Source organism: Anopheles maculipalpis, chromosome X, assembly GCF_943734695.1.
Source record: "Anopheles maculipalpis chromosome X, idAnoMacuDA_375_x, whole genome shotgun sequence".
Taxonomy (NCBI): Eukaryota; Metazoa; Arthropoda; class Insecta; order Diptera; family Culicidae; genus Anopheles; species Anopheles maculipalpis.
Window position 1 is genome coordinate 9,373,709 of NC_064870.1, and position 19,123 is coordinate 9,392,831.

General features: G+C 41.3%; 5 protein-coding genes across 10 annotated transcripts in view; 2 read left to right on the forward strand and 3 right to left on the reverse strand.

Moving 5' to 3' along the window:
- The window catches only part of LOC126560710 (ras-related protein Rab-10-like), a 254,816-nt gene that overhangs the window by 138,232 nt on the left and 97,461 nt on the right, over positions 1-19,123 (reverse strand). The gene's annotated exons all lie outside the window — the stretch shown is intronic.
- The window catches only part of LOC126560468 (60S ribosomal protein L10-like), a 277,878-nt gene that overhangs the window by 5,254 nt on the left and 253,501 nt on the right, over positions 1-19,123 (reverse strand). The gene's annotated exons all lie outside the window — the stretch shown is intronic.
- LOC126561545 (probable 60S ribosomal protein L37-A) overlaps positions 1-19,123 on the forward strand; it is a 450,882-nt gene that overhangs the window by 1,957 nt on the left and 429,802 nt on the right. The window contains exon 4 of one of the 5 annotated variants that reach the window (XM_050217787.1): positions 17,094-17,103. The exons of the other annotated variants lie outside the window; for them this stretch is intronic. Coding sequence (XP_050073744.1) covers positions 17,094-17,097 — 4 coding nt within the window. The 3' untranslated portion in view covers positions 17,098-17,103. Of the gene's footprint in view, positions 1-17,093; positions 17,104-19,123 lie in introns of those variants that run through there. 5 annotated transcript variants of the gene reach the window in all.
- On the reverse strand, positions 1,881-3,442 carry LOC126560196 (glucose-induced degradation protein 8 homolog). The gene is made up of 3 exons (XM_050216297.1): positions 3,323-3,442; positions 2,841-3,063; positions 1,881-2,229 (listed from the first exon to the last, which is right to left on the reverse strand). The coding sequence occupies exons 1-3, from the start codon at positions 3,438-3,440 to the stop codon at positions 1,884-1,886; spliced, it is 687 nt and encodes a 228-aa protein (XP_050072254.1). The 5' UTR covers positions 3,441-3,442; the 3' UTR covers positions 1,881-1,883.
- The window catches only part of LOC126556672 (actin nucleation-promoting factor WASL), a 159,723-nt gene continuing 145,620 nt past the window's right edge, over positions 5,021-19,123 (forward strand). Inside the window, exons 1-8 of one of the 2 annotated variants that reach the window (XM_050212097.1) lie at positions 5,021-5,152; positions 6,213-6,440; positions 6,525-6,624; positions 8,124-8,261; positions 8,332-8,606; positions 8,761-8,886; positions 8,971-9,372; positions 9,436-9,721. In XM_050212097.1, the coding sequence (XP_050068054.1) occupies positions 5,021-5,152; positions 6,213-6,440; positions 6,525-6,624; positions 8,124-8,261; positions 8,332-8,606; positions 8,761-8,886; positions 8,971-9,372; positions 9,436-9,714 (1,680 nt within the window). In that variant the 3' untranslated portion in view covers positions 9,715-9,721. Of the gene's footprint in view, positions 5,153-6,212; positions 6,441-6,524; positions 6,625-8,123; positions 8,262-8,331; positions 8,607-8,760; positions 9,373-9,435; positions 9,722-19,123 lie in introns of both variants that reach the window. The other variant, XM_050212088.1, reaches the window with a different exon arrangement.

Genomic DNA, 19,123 nt, shown 5'->3' on the forward strand with positions numbered 1-19,123 from the left:
ATGCGAACATATGAAGGTGAATAAAAATCGAAACACAAATTATCTGCAATCGATGGTTGATGCGCACTACAGAAGAAACACAGATATCACATACTCTCTCTCTACATCATATGGGTCTTTGAATATTGCAACGAATGAAATTCCACTTTGGGTAGTTTTCAAGAAAGAAATGGGGAGTAAGATTGTCTTAACAATTCTGTTAAGTTATTTATCATTTTGTGGTTTCGAAATTTCATAGCGGAGGCCCGATAGATCCCGGTTGGGATTCGATGTCGGGCTCGAATCGTGTGAGAGGTTCGTGGCGCCACTTATGACGAAGTTCGACTGAAGGAGATTGGCAGAAAATATCCCACGATAACCGAGCAAAGGAGGACTTAAAATCGGCATAAAAGGTATGCGGTAGTGGCGCCGGTCTTTACACGACTGGACCGGTGTTCAATAAGTATGAATACTATTCAAATAGTATCAATAAAAGTCTTATGTTATGCGATGGCCGGACATGAAGAAGAGTGCTTTGTTGAATGATCTTATTCGAACCGATAGGACCAAATATTTAGTCACGGTTATGGATCAAGGAACCTTGTTAGGCTGTACTATCAATGAAGACGAAGATTGTCTTAAAATTGACACATATCCAAAACTTTATTTTCTAATCGAAACGTTTCATTATGTAGGAGAAACAATTTCTCTTTTTTTCTAAGTAATTCGAATCAAATTTTCACTTCAACCTTTATTTCAATGACCTTGTTAGCGACGGAACCAGGCCAGGTCACGCGAAGGTTTGGCCTGCTTGTTCCTAAGTTCAACCGCTAGCCAGAATAGACTTCCTACCAAAAATCTCTGCATGGGCTTCATTGACGGGCCTATTTCGTATCTTTGACCGTATCTTTATGTTTATTTTGACCAACGACAACGATTCAATGCGATAAGTTACAATAATTTTGATCTGCTTCAAACCGACCGTTACGTACGTAACAGACCACCTACCCAGGTGTGCGTTTTCCATTTTTATTTTTCAATAACATTCAATATAATGAAGCTGAATAGAAAAACTTTTTTTTTGTAGGTATTGCAGAAGTTTCAAGTTTATAACTCCATTTTTTACTTCTACGTGTTGGATTTTTCACATTTATTTAATGAGAAAGTATATTTTTGATCATTGAAAAGAAGGTTAAGCGACTTTCTTTTCTTTCATTTTCCTCTCGCACTCTGCAAGCAGTAAAAGCCCAAAACGAGTATTATTTAAGCAAACATATATTTCTCCATCACAATGCTATGACATTCTAATAAGGAAGAAAACACATCGATAAATTCCACACATTCGTGCTTACTAGTTTTGTAACATAAGCTAACGGAACAACTACATTTTTCATGAAAATAAAACGGAAGTCCTTTTCTCGACCAACACTAATTTTATAATGAACTGAACTGAGTGTACAATAAATCTTTCTGCTTTTTTAAAGTATGTCATGAACAAATTTGATTACAATTTTGAGTCGGTCATTCATGAATCGGTCTCTGGCCTTCCTTGCACACCAGATTAATCAGTCCTGCGCGTGGAGATTGCGGGTTTAGGGGACCCCCGCATACGTGATCGGCTCTCCACTGTGGAAGGAAGGTTCTCCACGCGTAACTGTCCTTAAAATCTAGAAATCCTACTCCTTCGCCATATCCCTTTTTTTTACGGTTCGCTTTACCCAAAACTAGTATCAGCCCAGGGCTGATTTGCGTGATTTAAAGCTTCCTACGAGCTAGACAACTCCCTCTTGCTTGCACTTACTTTTCTCTCCATATTCACATGCTTCAAAATCAGCCACACAAATCTACCACATACATACAAAACTCTCGCATACAATCATACACACCGTTGGGATGGGGGGACATTATTTTGGCTCGATAGTGCCAGACGCCAACCCCATCATCTTCGGGTACTTTACGTTCTTTTTGTCCAGCTCAGTTTGCGCCCACAGTATCAGCTTGAGGATGTTGATCATGCGCGGGCTGGACTGTTCCTGCTGTTCCGTCTTCAGGATGGCCGCATTCAGCTCGCTGGCCACCTTCTGACGGTGGGTATGATCGAGCAGATCGGCGAACGGGCTGTGCTGCGGTTTTTCGAACGCGAGCAGTGCGAGCGTACGCTCGAGCTCGTTCAGCACTTCCGGGTTGCTTTCGCCCGCTTCGGAGATTTGCGTTTGGGCGAAGGTAAGCGCTTCCTCGATCTTTCCGGCACTGGAAAAAAAAAGAACGGTCGAGAGATTAGATACCAAGCGCAAGATACTGGTTATCCTAGCAGTTTAGAGGAACATGGCCTTTCTTCTGTATGTCTTTTTCCTTTTCTTGGGTCTACATTTCGATTTCGTTCATTCGAATGAGTGTTATATTTATATTTTCTTGCCTTCTTTGGCTTTAATTCTCATTCTAGCCAGCCAAAATGGAGAAAGATCATGTCCTGTAAGTACTTTATTCGCGATTCTTATTTCTTTAGCCGTTAACGTGATGTCTGCTTTCCACGATTTTCGATTTAAGCATGTTTTGATCAATTTAAATGCTTCTTTGCTTTCGATTCGCATTGTTTATGATACCAATTTTCTAATGTAATGTATTTAATACATTGATTCGTTGTGATTTCACTTGTACTTCCTTGTTTAGCCAGACGATCAGCCCATTCATTTCCTGTTATACACAATACAATCAGTGTGTATTTTTGGTCACCTGGTGTTTAAATGAATTGCTATTTCTACTGTTAATAATTTATCTTTTCATATCATTTTTTGTTATAGTTTTGAATGAATATACATATCTATATACGATTTTTTTTGCTTCTTCTTCCACACACTTACCGGATCAGCTCGATCAGGTGAAGCTGCTGCAGATGGAAGTAGAGATAGCGATCGTTATCGAGCAGTTCCGGATGTAGCTGGTTGACCAGATGGGTGGCTTCCTGTATGAAACCATTCTGGACCGCTTCCCGGATCAGTATCCTGTTGTCGAGCGAGTTCAGATCGACGGATGGTACGACACCCGATTCGGCCTGGAACTTTTCTGCCGCCTCCTTAAACCCCTCTGGGGATAAAAACAGGCAAAAGTTGTGATTAGAAAAAAAAGGTTGGGTGTTTCGGTTACTGCGCGCACTTGCGTCGTAATCTCCAGCGAGGTGCTCTATCATCAAAACAAACCATCATAACAATAACATCCGCCACACGTCGTTACTGATACATAGCATGGAGATTTTGAGTGTTATAGGAATGAATCAAAGCAACAACAAATTTCGACAACAGCCTTTAATTGTAATGTAGTTTCCTTTGGGGCCACATGCACTTACCCGTAACCAGGTAGTTCATAATCAGCTTGTTAATGTCGTCCTGCTTGAACGGAAACGTTTCGAGACGGCTTTGCCATTCCTCCTTCGAGATGCCGTCGCTCTTGTCGTTGCAGCTCATTTTGCAACTCGAGGTTCGATCGGGAACGGGCAAGCTGGAGAACCGAGTCGGGCCTTTTAAAAAAAACAAAATCTTCGGAGCCGGACGTTTTCACACGTACGGTGACGCGCACAAGCAACACCACCAACGATCACAATAATATACACGGGCCAACCAAAAAACAAAAGCTACTCCTGTATGTTTCCTTTATCCACCGATCGCGAAAGAAAGTTTCACCTTTTCTGCGTCGCCCTTTTTTGTTGTTTGCTTCTATACACAGCTATTTTCTGCTTCTTTTTCTACGCTGTCATTTGTGAAAGGCTTTTGCCACGGTGTTTACAAGCGTTTGCCGAACTGTAAATGGTGTCCTTAGAAAGAGGGGGAAAATATTAACACTTTTGCTCGTTATTATTTGTTAAAGAATAAGATACGGAAGCAGTCCGCAGGGTTTTTGATTATAAATATTCGATAGGCCAAGTTGTTTTGCTAGAGCGCCATATTCAGGAAGACAGTTTGACGGATGCGCTGTGTCTATAGTAGGTGGTTGACTCGCATTCAACAGTTGACAGCTCTAGCAAAATTAGAGTTTTTGGAACAAAAACCGTTTCACAAAACGGGTGAATTTAAAAATTTTGTTTAATATTTAGCAGCACTAAAGCAATAAAAATCCTCGGTTAAAATAATGACGGCCTGTTTGTTTCCAGTCGCCAGTGCGTACAGCGGCCATGACGTTAGAAGCTGTCATTTAGTGTAACCACTGACTCACAACAATGTCCGCGGACGGGTGGGAAGACACGAACAGCAGCAACAAGGAGGAAAACATTCGACCCTCGGACTAGCGTAGGCAAGATGTTGCGGGATTGACTCATTCGGTTTGGTGTCAGGTATGTACGGCAGTCAGTTGCAGTAGTTCGTTGACGCCTATATTAAATAAAACCTTTTTTTTTCCTGAATGTGTTATTGAATGTTTTGTTTGTTTGTTTGTTTGTTGGCATCTAATGTTAGCAGGCGAAAGGTAGCAAGCAGTGGGTTAAATTGTGGCCACCTGTACGGGGATGGATGCGTGATGATGCTAGGGTGAGCGACCCAGTGAAACAAGTGGCAATTTCCGCGTATATTGTTTCATAATGCTGGGGTGCAGTGAGAGCGTTTGGCTTGTTAATTGTTATGATTTTTCCCATTTTACCACGCATATGCAAACCGAGCGAGCTGCAGCTGGCCTTTCATTGCTGCATCCAAATATGGGTATGCGCGACCGTACAGCGAAACGGTTGAAGCATCGTTATGCAGTGTGTGTTGGTTATCTTATCGGCAGTAACTTTGCACGGGCGTACCAGCAGCTTTCGGTCCTCTCCGCGGTGTAACAACACAGCACAGCACCCATGTTTTCGCTGTTATGGAGATACGAGTTGAACTGAAAAATATGTGGCTTACCAGGTTGTGATATTTTATATCTAATACTATATCTATCTTTCCATTTTACAGCTCCAGTTCTTATCCGGAACCGATCCGAGTGCATGTAGTGCAAAGAAACGAATAGTGTCGGCGTAGTAGAATTTAAAACAAAATTGATCGAAAGCCGTTACCTCGAACGAAAAAGGATGAAACAACCATCGGGTGGAGAAAATGGTGGCGATCGCAACTCCACGGCCAGCAAAGCGAACCGACCCAGCTCACTGCTAACGAACGAGGAAAATGATCAGCTGTTTCGGTTGCTTGGGCGTCGATGTCAGGTATTTAATTTGATTGATTTAAAACGCTTCACAATGTAACCTAATGACTAATATTAAGGGAATGATAAGGGAAAGGTATGATTCATCTGTCCAGCTGGAAAGCGAAATCGATGTGGAGGCGTTTCCTTTTCAAATTAATTGCAATTAATTATTCATTTTTATCCATGGCGGAGTACAGCATTTTTTTTTTTCTCAAACACATCACCTATTTGCTCACTTTCCTCCATCGTGTTGCAATCGTGAAATGTTATCTAATTTGGGGCGAAATCTTATCGGAAGGCTCCAGTTTGCTAATACCACCTTTTACGATGGGGGCGATTTTTCAAACAACACATGACGCTGTTTCTGTTGTAATTTTAAAATCGAAAAATACTAATGGTATTATAAAAAAACACTAAATACTAATACTAATACTTAAAATACAAATGTCAATGTTTGACCAGCGGTGCAGACGATGTAATCAAATGTAGCGGAAGTTGGGGCAAGTGTGCCATAGGAGCCACTGAGTCACCAAGTAATTTTTAAGTAAAAATTTAGTTAGGCCACCAAGTGAGGACGCAGAGTTGTTGCTACCTGTGACTAGATATAGTATACCAAATTTCATGAATTGTAGTCAATTTTTCTCTCTTTTATCGTATATTTTCTGTTGATGAACAAAATTGTAATCTTCTTCAGTAATTTTATAATATTTCAACCAGCTTTAAGTAAGCTCTCAAAACACAAAGAAATAAATAATCTAAAAACTGTGAATTACATGACAAAGTTGGGACAAAAAGATGGAAGCCAGCTTTAAAAATAATTATTTTTTCACTAAAAATCCAAATTTAAAAATAGAATAACTTTTTGATAAAAGGATTTGGAGGATTTTTTTTCACTATTTGGAGCAAAAGTGTCGCACACTTTTCGCTGATTTTATTGAGAGTTGAGCTATAAAAACGTAAACATTGCAGTCCACACACACGAGATCTCAAGTTTGGATTGGAATTTACATCCCGATCGATACACTTGCCCCAATTTCCGCTATTATTTACATTTATATTTGCAATTTCTCCTTCCTTAGACGCTTAGCACGGCCGTGGTGCAGCTGTACACGACCCAATCACCGGCACACGCATCCTGGGTGAAACGATGCACCGGTGCACTTTGCTTCATCAAGGACAACATCCGCAAATCGTACTACTTTCGGCTGTACTGTTTGAAGGCGAACCAGATGGTATGGGAGCAGGAGCTGTACGAGAAAATCGAAGTAACGCTGCCGAAACCGTACCTGATTACGTTCGAAGGACAGGTAACAAAATTTCGCTGCACGTTTGTTTTTTTCCGAGTTCCCTTTTTTAATTGCTTTGTTTCGATCTTTGCTCGATCGACATAGGATGGTATTGTTGCATTTAACTTCGCCACCGAAGATGAAGCGGCTGCCATCATGAACACTACGCTTACCACCATTCACAATCGCAACCGGCGCCGAGATGGTAAGTTTATCTGTATGTGTAAGAGTAAGGTGCAACATTTTAGTAGATGCATGATAATTGTTAACCGTCATGGAAAAAAAACAGGCGAAACAAAAACAAAACGATTAACGCAACTAAAAACATTACCTTTACAATGTTTATGTACCAATGCGGTTCAGCCAGCCAGACGCTTTTGAAAAACTATCTGCAAATGCTTTACGTTTGACATTCTTGCAAGATCGTACGCTAGTTTCCCCATTCTCCGAGCTCGGAAAGGTAAATGTACGAACAAATACGGCTTGATAGGTATACACGGCACGAGACACGTATGAAAAACATGGTGATAAGTTGGGCGATTTTTATAACACGTTTTTTTTTCTTCCTCGGCCTGCTTGTTTCGACAACGCAGACGATGTTAAGCGGACAATGGTTTCTGCTTTACTACATTATAAATATAAAAATTACTACAATCGATAGAATAGCGTGTCGAAAAAGACATTATGACCATGCCTTGCCTTTAAGGTCTTCTACTCGTAAGCTTTCGATTCCCCAGAGACAAGCATACGCGTGTGTTGGGCTGGCAAAATCATTATTGCGATTAATGCTATATGAGGTGAGCTAAACTGCGATGATCGATTTTGGTATTGGGTCCGGGGTTTGGAAGCGCTTCTGTTGAAAAAAATATTTCCCATTTTGTACGCTGTACAAAGTGTGCCGCGGGCTAGTGATAGAATGAAGTGTTGGTTGTGTTTAAATTATAAGCGTCGACAGCTCCGCAGTAACAACCGAAGTAAAAGTAACCGTTTGTGATGTTTCCAACAATTTCTTACAATTTTTTTTTAAATATTATAATCGGGTGAATTTTGCTATTTACTGTCGTTCGAGTTCGCTTTTCGTGAATAAAAAGTGTTCGGAGTGAGGCAGTTTTAGTTAAAGTTAGACACACATTTTGTTCGTCTAATTATTTTTGAAATCGCTTCTCCCGGGACCTGTATGTCCCATCCCTGTGTAAAAAATCATGAAAAACGCGATTACTTATTCGATTAATTACGTTTAGACGTTTCCAAAATGCCCTAGATGACCGTTGTTTAATGATTGGGGTAGAAGTTATGGCCAAAAATGTGAAATTTTGAACTTGAACTTGAAATTTTTCATATTAAATTTACTAGTGGTGGGCAGAGCGATACTCTAAACAGACGTGCGGTACAGTCGCAAGTACCAAATCACCCTCGCCGCCCATATAAGAAATAAGCCGATTGGCCAGTAAAGGTACACATGGATATCATAAAAATGAAGCAAAATAATTGAAGAATAAGGACGCAATGTCTTAGAGCGGCAAAAAAGTGACGAGAAGTGGTTGCCAAAGTAATTATTAATCAGGTTCAGACAATCTAATGCCCTGGATTAACATACAAGTTTTGAGAAGTGGTTGCCAGAACACTTCACATTAAAATTTAATGTGAAATGAAAAAAGAAAATATGTTCAATTAACACCGATTTTTACCTTCCACACCCCACAGAACGTATCAAACGCAACAACACGCGTAAGGATCCCCCACCGGCAAGGCCTCCACCATTGCAAAACATCCCGGTCGGTGCGACTGGTTCGAACATTCCCGACTCGGATGCGTCTGTTACCTATCGGAACAAGCAGCCCTGTAAGTGTTTGTTGTAAAACGGTGTGAAAGCAAACAGGCGCACAGGCTAATAATCCTTACATCGCTTTAGTTGCGAGTCCATTTTCGGGCCCAGCAGCAGGACCGCCAATGCAGCAGTACCCGGGACAGCAGCCGGTCGCACCGAACCTTGGCAATGCGATGCAGCACCAGAAGCCGCGTAAGGTGAAGGGTATGGGCAAGCTGCAGAAGTCCGACATTGGTTCACCGTCGAACTTTAAGCACGTGACGCACGTCGGTTGGGATCCTCACAGTGGGTTTGATTTGATTGGCGCACAGGAATCGTTGAAACCGTTCCTCGAGAAAGCGGGCGTACGGGACCAGCATGTAAGCTTATGTTTTGTGGCGTGTTTTTTTTGTTTTCCTACAGCCCATAGAAACTCTGTAAATGTATCTGTGTCTTATTCTTCCCTTTTTTATTTCTAACCTCCTGGATTTATATCGCTCTCTGCGGGACGTCGTTGGGTAAAACCGCTCACAGTTGAAAGATCGCGATACGTGTGCGTTCATATACGACTTCATCCAAACGAACAACGTGCTCGATACGGTCAAGTCGGAGCAAAGCAGCGGCCGCAAGCAGAAACCTCCGGCGCCACCGCCCGTACCGGTTCGTACCCATACTAGCGAGGCGCCACAGCCCGAAACGTTTTCTTGTCAGCCACAATCACATGACCATCACCCTCCATCACAGCATCCGCCGACCGTACCGTCGCACCAGAACGGGCAAACGAGAAACCCGCCGCCCCCGCCGCCGCACCGTACGCTTCCACCGCTACCGCCGACCACACCGCCGAAGGTCGTGCCGAGTGGAGCCGTTCCGCCAGCAGCGCGGCCACCCCCGATGCAACCGCCCCCAACCCATCAGATCCCATCCGTTGCGCCACCGTCTTCTAGTGCACCTGCGCCACCACCACCACCGCCACCCCCAATGGCCGGGCCAGTACCGCCGCCACCGCCACCGATGATGATGCCATCGGTGAAACCACCGGCACCGGCGATCCCGGGTGCTGCCACCGGCGGCAGCGGAGACGACACTGGCGGCGATGCGCGTTCCGCACTGCTCGACAGTATTCGCAAGGGAACCACACTTAAGGTAATATCTCTTTTTTATTCTTATTAAACCACAACCAAAACCAACGAAGTTCGAATTTTGCAGAAGGTGGATCAAAGCACACACAGCACCGGCAGTAGTGGAGATGCGCGTAACGATTTGATGACCGAGATACAGCAAGGTTTTCAGCTGCGCCCGGTTGCGAACCGTGAGCTGAATGCGGTTGGCGAGCGGAACAGTGGCGGCGGAGGCAGTGGAGACGTCGGCACGGACGCGCTGGCGGATGCATTGCGCCGTGCGCTAGCGGAACGTGGCCGTGTTATACGCCCGTCGGATGAAGATGATAGCGATTCGAACTCCAACAATACCGACTGGGAAGACTAAGTGGTTCGTTTCGGTAGAGTTAGCGTCAACGGGTCAACCGGTCTGCACACTGCAGGGCCTGGGGTCCAACTCCCATCCAGGTCGCTCTTCCGTAGTGAGATGGTATATAAGCATAACATCACATTTCTTGCTGTAACTTTGGCACAGGTAACACTATTATGTCCGGCTACAAAGTGGTACTGTGCAACACGCACACACACACTCTTTTATCAATCGCTAATAAAAGCAACAAAAAAATTGCGTAACAGTAGTGTATAGTACGTTATTAGGTATTAGGCGTTATTGTATTACTTTTATTTTTTTACATCTTCCAATATATTTGTTGTGTAAAGTTACAATATGATGAAACCATAATCAACACGCAGATAAAAAGTATGTGCTATTGTTTTTTTTTTTTTTGTTAAAGTAACACAGCATTTGGCAATGTAAAATGATAATAAAGAAGGTTAACCTTCACAGTTACAACATAAACATGTGTGATGGAATTTGAGTTTGACGACTACTAACACAAATTCTGTAGACGGTAACGGTGTACCAGCCACACTCTTGCATAAGACTGCTTTGTAGGCATGCATCACAGGTCTGTGCCAGATCTCAGTGCGGGCCTCGTCTGTGGCCCACCTAGGGCCTTGTTAGTTGCCCCGTGTAAGGCTGCCGATCGCACGATGAAGATCTACAGGGGTTCAGTTAGTCTATAGCACCCCCCTCCCTCAACGTACAGGAAGTAGAGAGATATGATTAGGTTGGAATACATGGAGTTAGTGCCGAGCCCAGGATCCAAAACGAATGAATCTGGTTTTTGGGCCGAAGTCTACGCATACTATCTTAAGTCTCATTCAACCCTTTTCATTGAGCGCCAGCAGTATGAAGGCGAAGGCCTGCTTGCTTTCTTCCTTAGTCCTGTAGGAGAATAATCCACTCAAAACGGAATCGAAAGCGAGATCGGGCGTATTCGGGAGTCCATTGGAATAATCCATTGAGTGGATTATTCTCCTACAGGACTAGGGAAGAAAGCAAGCAGGCCTTGCCTTTATACTGCTGGCGCTCAATGTAAGGGATTGAATGAGATATATAATAGTGTGCGTAGATTTCGGCAAAACTTCGGGGTGTTACTTGGGATGCGCGACCCAAAGACGCATCCAACGGCATGCTGATACGCCTCGATCGGACTAATATTGAGCGAGTTATGGCTGATTTTGCACGATAATGCTGTTCTTCTTCCGCAACAACTGGGTGATGGGTGGAGGGGCGTTCTACGAAAAAAAAAACTGGCGGCCCAAAGACGCAACGAATGATGTGACATTCTGGCACTCCTGTAGAATACTAATAACGCATCACGATTAAGGTTAGTAAAATTAGTGAACAATTTCCCGTTGTTTTTTGTTTTCTTTCGCTTTATTATTACTCGCATCATGGTTCTGAACAAAATATTATGCAAATGTAAGCCGTAAAACAATTTTAAAACTTTCCTTAACGAACCAACGTATCATAACTATCGGGTGACACTGGCCTGAAAGTACAATCAAACGTCAAAAGTTTCACCCACTACTTAAGCAACTGTCTAAATTCGGCACTTTTGTTTTGTAATCTATTATTTCGCGCATCGCAACGCTCTACAGAGAACTGGATCGATAATTCTATTGGAGGTTCAGGGCAGTAAAGTATCAAGTACCAATAAATAGAATTTAAATAAAAATAAATAAACAAAAAATGGAATAAACCATTTTGTTGTTGTTGGCTTTATCGTTTATCGTGTAACAACGTTTAGCATAGTTTAAGCGTGTATTTATTTAACTCCATCAATATTAATATTTCCTTTGCTTTAATGACTCTTTTTCTCTAGGTTTGAACCGTACGTTTGCTAAATTTAAATGACACCAATACATCTGCGTGGCTTGATAAAAGTCATATTTTTGTTTATATGTATGGGTTTTTGATATTCGTGTCCTTAGATTGATCGCCTTAGTTTAGGAAGAAACATACACACACTCACACACACACATTGTTACAAGTATGGAGCAGTAGTTATTGGTGGTTATATAGCTAGTAATCGTTACAAACTGTCACATAAAGGTCTGATCGGTGAGAGGGAGTATGTGTGTGTGTGTGTGTGTATGTGTTTTAGTCCACTAAATTGAGTACATGCAGTTCACTAGTACTTGTAGCAGTCAGACGATTACTAAATCCTATTTTACCTCCGGCAAACCCTGTTCCTGACATGAAAATAAATATCTTTTAAATTTACGATGAAAAATACTATAAAATTTTAAACATATCAACAAATATAACTTATAACAACAAAAAGGTAAATACTACTTCGGATTCTAAAGAAAATATTTGTATAGTTTTTATTGTATGAAAACTACATAAAAAACCCGGTTTTAGAAACACAAGTTTATAACGTCCCTGCCGATGCGTTAAGTTAAGTTTGTCTGCAATTTAAAAAATAAAATAAATCCGGAGGTCAGGAATAGGGCTTAGCAGGATTGCTATGACCGTGTAGATTATCCTAGCAACTTTAACATTGATTAGTTTGTCTCTGCAATTTTTAACTGCTTCAAATTAAGTACACACTTGGCTAGTAAAAGCGCGCTTTGTATTTAGTGACGAATTTAACTATTCTGATTATCATTTCATACATTTCAACTAAATTTTGACTAGAAACTTTTATCGGTTCTCGCTTAAGGGCAGACGCTACAGCAGAGTAAAGACGCAAGGAAGCGCTGGGACTGGATTTCAGAGGCTTCAAGGTTTGACCCAGGAACGTTTACAAGACAGTAGGAAAGTTAAAGTACATAAGTAAGGGGTTCCGGCTACTGTTTAGGTGCACGGACCGAAACACCGAAGCAAACCGCAACGAAACATCAACGGGTAACGGTTTCGTAACGGCTGTTTTGACTATTTAGGTGGGTTTCATCGAAACAAATAATTAAATTATTAATTATTAAAATTAAATTTAAGATTTCAGTAGTTTGATAAGTAATTTCGATAAAAAAAATTAGAGCTATATTTGCTTTTGTATGGCAACTAGAGAAAGAGAGAGAGAGAGAGAGAGAGAGAGAGAGAGAGAGAGAGAGAGAGAGAGAGGGTTGATGTTTCGTTCCGGTGTTCGATGGGAAGCTGCCTACTATCTTACCGACGGCAACGAACTGTTTTCATCATTACTTTCCCTAAACTTCTTCTATCCTAAAAGCGGCTGGCTAATAGCGCTTTCACAATGTAAAAAAAGAACAAAACTACACCATCAACATGTCAAAACAACACACATCCTGCCAATTCAACAAACGTTCTTATATCGCAATATATCCCTGTGTTTGGTTGTGTATAATTGATAATTTAGCTTACCAATCGCTAGCTTCGCCAATGTCGACCAATGTTCAGACTTGTTACGCCTTTCAAATTTGTTTTTTTTTTTAGAACCTTCTAATTAAGCACTGCAACACACTTATTATGGTTACTGAATTGGGTTTGGGTATTTTTTGTTGTTGTTTTGTTTGGACTAGAAAATTCGACACATACATCCCTTTTTTCACTACCGCTTAGACGGATACACAAAAACACCAACCTGCTAACCGTTCCGGAAAAGTGTGTAGTGTATCACTACCAAACGCTATCCACAAGTAATAACGCGTAATAATAGCGTTACGGACAAGTAACACACACGCCGATAAGTAGTTGGTGATTGTTTTTACTTTTGTCCTTGTTTTTTTTTTGTTACTGAACCATTATTTCTGGTGGAGTATTTTTGCTACAATTGCGTTTTATTTTAACAAAACAGATTTCGCAAACAGTTGCTTATTGTTCCTATCCATTATTGTGGCGACAACGCTTTTTGCTCCTAATTCCAAAAACAAAAAAAGGGCGAAAAACACTGCAATTTTCGCGCCAGGATTAGGTAGTGTCTGGGGTTCTGTATTATGGTAGTTTTGGCGCTCTTGCCGGCAGGAGATTAGACTTCGAGATATAGATTACCGTTTAGTGGAATTGCATAACAAATAGTGTTGGATCGTGAGTGAAAGAGCTACCTCAGTGGAGCTCACCTCAACTCTTACCTCAGCAGCTGAGCGACGAGACCATTGAGCGGATAGCGATAGCGATAAACGAAGAGAGCAGTGAGCGGGTTGCGAACTAGTGGTGGGAACTGCGGAGTGAATCAATGAATCCGCTCCAACTACGGCGTATAAAACCCGGAGTATATTCCGGAAATATTCTTCGGAGTAACGCGGGTTTAAATCTGGATTAATTCGGAGTAATTACTCTCGGGTAAATTGAAGTAATCTCTATAATTGACTCTCCGATATCATTGTTTGGGAGAGTGAGGAATTATTCCGAAATAGACAGCGATTTCGATTTTGGTTTTCAATCCGAAGTAAAATCAGCAGTTGACTGCAGAGTAATCCGGAGTCAGCTGCAATTGTTTCCACCGTGTACTTGGGAGTTGATATCGGAGATTACTTCGGATTATTCCTGAGTAGTTAAACCGGATTGAAGTCCGGATTCCTCTTCGAATAATCCTGTCGCATCTTCTGAGCGCAGTTCGTTCAATATGGTGAGCTACCACCCGCTTACCGCTCTCCAGCTCGCTCCACTCAGTCAAAAGAGCTGCTTGACCCAACACTAATAACAGAATCTTACATACACATTGTTTGGAAACTAACCAGGTAGCACATATGCACAGAATGATTGGTTAATGGTTCAACACTTAGTAACTCCGTAACTCAGTATCATTTGCAATAATATCATAATAAACAATCTAATGCCTAATACACTAGTTTCCGTATGGCTCAGATATAAGTACAATAAACGTAAATTTGACTAAATTACTCACGTGAGGTTCGATCGCTTGAGGTAAAGGTAAGTACATGGAGACTTGCAGGTATTAAGCCAAGCAAAATAAAATACGAGGAGTTGAACATGTTGAGCACTTCCTGCACGTACAAAACACAGCCCTTGAAACACTTACACTGTATGGAAAGACTCTGGCCAACGCGAATGGCGGTTTTACAGCAACACTAACGCACAAACGGCGTGCAGAGTGTGAGAGTCTTCTCACTCACTCACCGGCAAGACAATCCGGACCCGCTTCAGACGGTGGTTTCACGAAAAATAAGCGCACAACACGAACCGGAAGCCTCACCGTGACAGGCGGTACCGTCCTCCGTATTGCCAGCGGCAGCACGTTCAGTGGCATCACCGTTGCCGCCGCCACCACCAACACCCCCAGCGTTCGATCCGTCCGGTTCGATGGGCGTTATCTTAACGTACTGCGAATGTAAGATCGTAAGGTTCGAGGTGTCCAGCTGCTCCTGCTGTTGGTCGTGGATGCGCGTGTTGAGATCGGTATATTCCTGCAGACGGTCGAGAAATTCTTGCGCCGTCAGCTCGCCCACCTTCCCATCCGGTCCGAGCGCAAGCTGGCCGCTCGCTGTACCATTTTGTACATTGTATCGTTTGTTGTAATAGAGAAACAGAAGCATAGAATTATGGACAACAGCATTTATGCGTGCCGAGAAGCTTGAACACACGGGAAGCACAAGCGTACTTGATACGTGGTGGGGAACAACAGGTCAGGGATAATGTGTGTGTGTGCAATCGGGAATTTTTGTGCTTTATCGAGTGGAGGATTTCAACGCAAGCAGATAATAGTAATGCGAGGGGGAAAAACACATATCACGGAACAGGAAACGGATGCGCAAACAGCTGAACACTTCTACTAATGAAATACAATTCGGAACGGCAAAAAAAAAAAACAAAACAAAACGTACAGTTGTATGCACATACAGTGACCGCCAATAATATAAGACCATTTTCATGTCCACATTCAAAACAGCTGATTTAGATACTTCTACTCGGCAACTCTATAGCTTCTTTGCTTGTGTCCAAAAGTTCATTAATTATTAATGAAAAGTTTGAAAAGTTTCGACCCAAAAACTACTCCCAACGGTTCTTGTGGAATTTTGCATTCATAGAGGGGAAGAATCTTATATTCCGTTAAGAAAGATTGGTAACTCGATTATGGATCTTTTGCAATCTTTACCGTTTAAATTGTGAAGAGAAAACTATCACCCAACCGTTCATAATAGCATTCACATTTGAACGGGTTCTACGCAGAACATAGTTGTAGATTTTGTTGTTGTAATTACTGCTTCTTTAAACCAGATTGCCAGCTGCGATGCAAATTTCTCCTAATTTCTGTTCTAAGCAAATGTCAAATTACGTGATAGACAAGCTCCACGAGGGGCTTGCAATATTTCACTATCTATTTAAAACATTTCCCTAATTGATTCTTTTTCTTCTTGGCTTAACGGTTACGCCGGCCATTGGATGGCTTACTAGACTCTTCGCAATACCACGTAGTTGGATACTCAGTCCTCACTACGGGGGGACGGTCCGGATGGGATTTGAATCCCGGTCCTGCCGTTTGAAGACCGGCGCCGCTATCGCCAACACCACCGGGCCGCCCAAATCGAGTCTGCTATTCCACTATATCGATTAAAATAATCCTAAAAATGAAAAATGTAAAGTAAGGATGCACAAAACTATAAAGCATTTTTTTTGTTTGAATTTTAAAAGTTATGAATTTATGTTTAAGCACCCAAAACGACTAACGTTTGAAAATTCTCTTCAGTCTCTTTTTTACCTGTTGTGCAATAGCAGGTGGTCTTATAGTCTTATTTTATTGGCGACCGCTGTAACAATAAACTAGGATGAAAATAAATTAAAAAAAAGAGTGAATAATAAAACAAACCGTACAAATCTACAGTTTTGACAGTGTATTTGATATGGTCCTTACGCGTAATGACTGTGGATAGTGATCTATGGTTTTTTTTTCTTTTCAAACAGAACCGCCACTGGCGTCACTGTTCCGACCTAGCTATCCTGAATTGATTTTGCCAGTTAACATCAGCTAAATAAAATCGTACTCTCTAAACTGTACTACTTGGCTGTTCTCGCTACAGCGACAGTTCAATAAAACTGGTTCAATTCGATTGAACTATTATGCTTATTTGCGTTTTTAGCTAACAAACGAGCTTGGTTTGAATTGTTTCTTTTTTATCTAATATCACCGGAGATGTATATAGTAACATCTCCGAGTAACTCTGCAAATCTTTCATTATAATTAACCATATTAAAATATGGAATGGACCGAACGAACCAGCCCTTCCTCTTCTTAAAAAAAACCACTCTTTACTTCCCCCCTCCCCAAAATGCTTCCTATTTACTATGCTAAAATAAATAAGTGATGAGGATCCAGGCTGAACCTTCTGCCCGTTAAGTAAGGAAGCTTATCTCCACACGGATGATTCGTTATGTTGTTTTGTTTTTAGTAAACCGTAAAAACAGAGGTCGTGCACAACCAGATATTAATCACGATTAGTATAATAATTGGTTACACCATTGCCGCTAAGTACAGTGGATTTTTGCAATTAAGATGAATTTGGACACTGGAAATTTATATGCATATTATGTCAAAATTAGTTAGATCCCTTCGACTGCATCACTTTGCAAACGTTTGGAAAATGTCCGACATTCGCAAGGAACGAATCGAATATGCAAAAATCTAAACATGACTGTGAGTATGTGTGAATGTGGTGTAGCAATTGCGTTTTTTCTAATACGTTGTTCGATCGATACCGCAAGATGGCGGCTTGTAGTAAACATATTCGCAAACCATAACAAGGTAGTCACTGACAAATAAAAACAAAAAGAGATATCACACATACATGACTCCATTCTGGTGGTTTTAGAGTAGGGTTATAAATTAAAAGTATGCATACGAATAATGATAACATTAATGATAAACTTAATTTTTGTTTTTAATACACAAACACAACTTAAAAATGTAGCATGATTTAAGTATCTAGTTGGAATTGGCGCATCTACGGGATTCAGTTTACACGCACACATATCTGGGAGCTGGGTGATTAGTGGCAGGTAGTGTGTGTGTGTGTGTTTGTGCACATTGTAGTAGCAGTAGTATTAGTAGTAGTATTAGTAGCTGCAGTAGTAAGTAACAAGTAATCGACAACCGAATTTTCCGTAGAAAGACTTGTACCGAACACAAAAGACTTGTATTGTACAGATTGTGAACGCGATGAGCTTTTTCGAGTGTTCGAGTGCAAAATGGATGCCCGCCATTAAGTGTAAACGAGAGGTAGATGATACATATGTTAGTAAATGATTATTTTTAAGAGGTAAGATTTTGCTGCTGCTTATATACAATTGGCAATTCGAGTCCCATGGGGAGTGTAAGCATTCATTACGGCGAACGTTGAAACAAAGCTATCCAGTTTGATAAGTAAGGTAGTAGGTTGAGCCTTATATGTACAGTGTGCGCAAGGAGTTGGTGGCTATTTGAATAATTTTCACAACAAAAAAACTGACTATCTGAGCTTTTTTTGCATTTCTATTGCATCCTTACACTCGTTCTGCGGTGTGAAAGCATGCATTTTGTCACTAGAGATGTGCACAAGTGTGAGTGAGTGAGTTTAATCCTGCATGTGAAACTATGGTTTCAAACCATCACCAAGAGTTTTGGTCAGTCTTTTGGTTATTCACTCTTGAATTTTTCTGCTTAGTCTCACTTGTGCAGACTAATGGCACACTCACTCATTCTTTTAGGTTCATACTCACTCACTCTCTGTGCCGACTAACTTTTTGCTTTATACTCATTTCACTCACTCAGTGTGTTCGAAGTAATACCATGATACCTTGCCAGGGCGCATAGGTTCTAAGGAGATTTTTTCACCTCATGGGAGCAGAAAGGTAGATAAGTCTTAGCCTACGATCTTACCCAGGATAAACGGATTTTTCTGTTGGTCAAATTTAATTTGTTTACTCAACTTATTTGCCTTCTAGAGCGAAACAGTTATATCTGAATTATCTTTTCGAAGCCTTTTTTTAAATAAAGTTTGTCAATAGGTCTCTGTATCGGGAATTCCTTCATTATTGGAATATGTTACTGGGCTGCGAAAAGGAAATAGTTTTTTTTCCCTGTTATTTGGTCGATAAGTCGCATATATCGACCCCTTATATGAATAAATCGGCTTTATTGTAGTTTAAAAACTTCAAGCCTCCCGTTGTCCCCTTGTCTGATCGATTGTGAGGCTCACGTGGCACTCATTTTTGCGCAAGAGCTTGACACATGTCCAAATGTTCGCGAATCATATGATACATAAGTTGCTTAGAAGTTCAGAGAGCTTCTACTGTCTTTATCAATGTGTTTTTTACGCTTATCCAAAACCATTTTATGGTCATTTTAAACATTTTCTCGCGAAACAACATTTTTTGGGTGACTCCTGCGTTTTGAATTGTCTGTTTCGTTTAGGATCACGTTTAAACTCACAAAACAAATACTTTATGTTCGTAGGTGATTGCAAAGAGACCGCGTAAGCCATATCAAGCCATC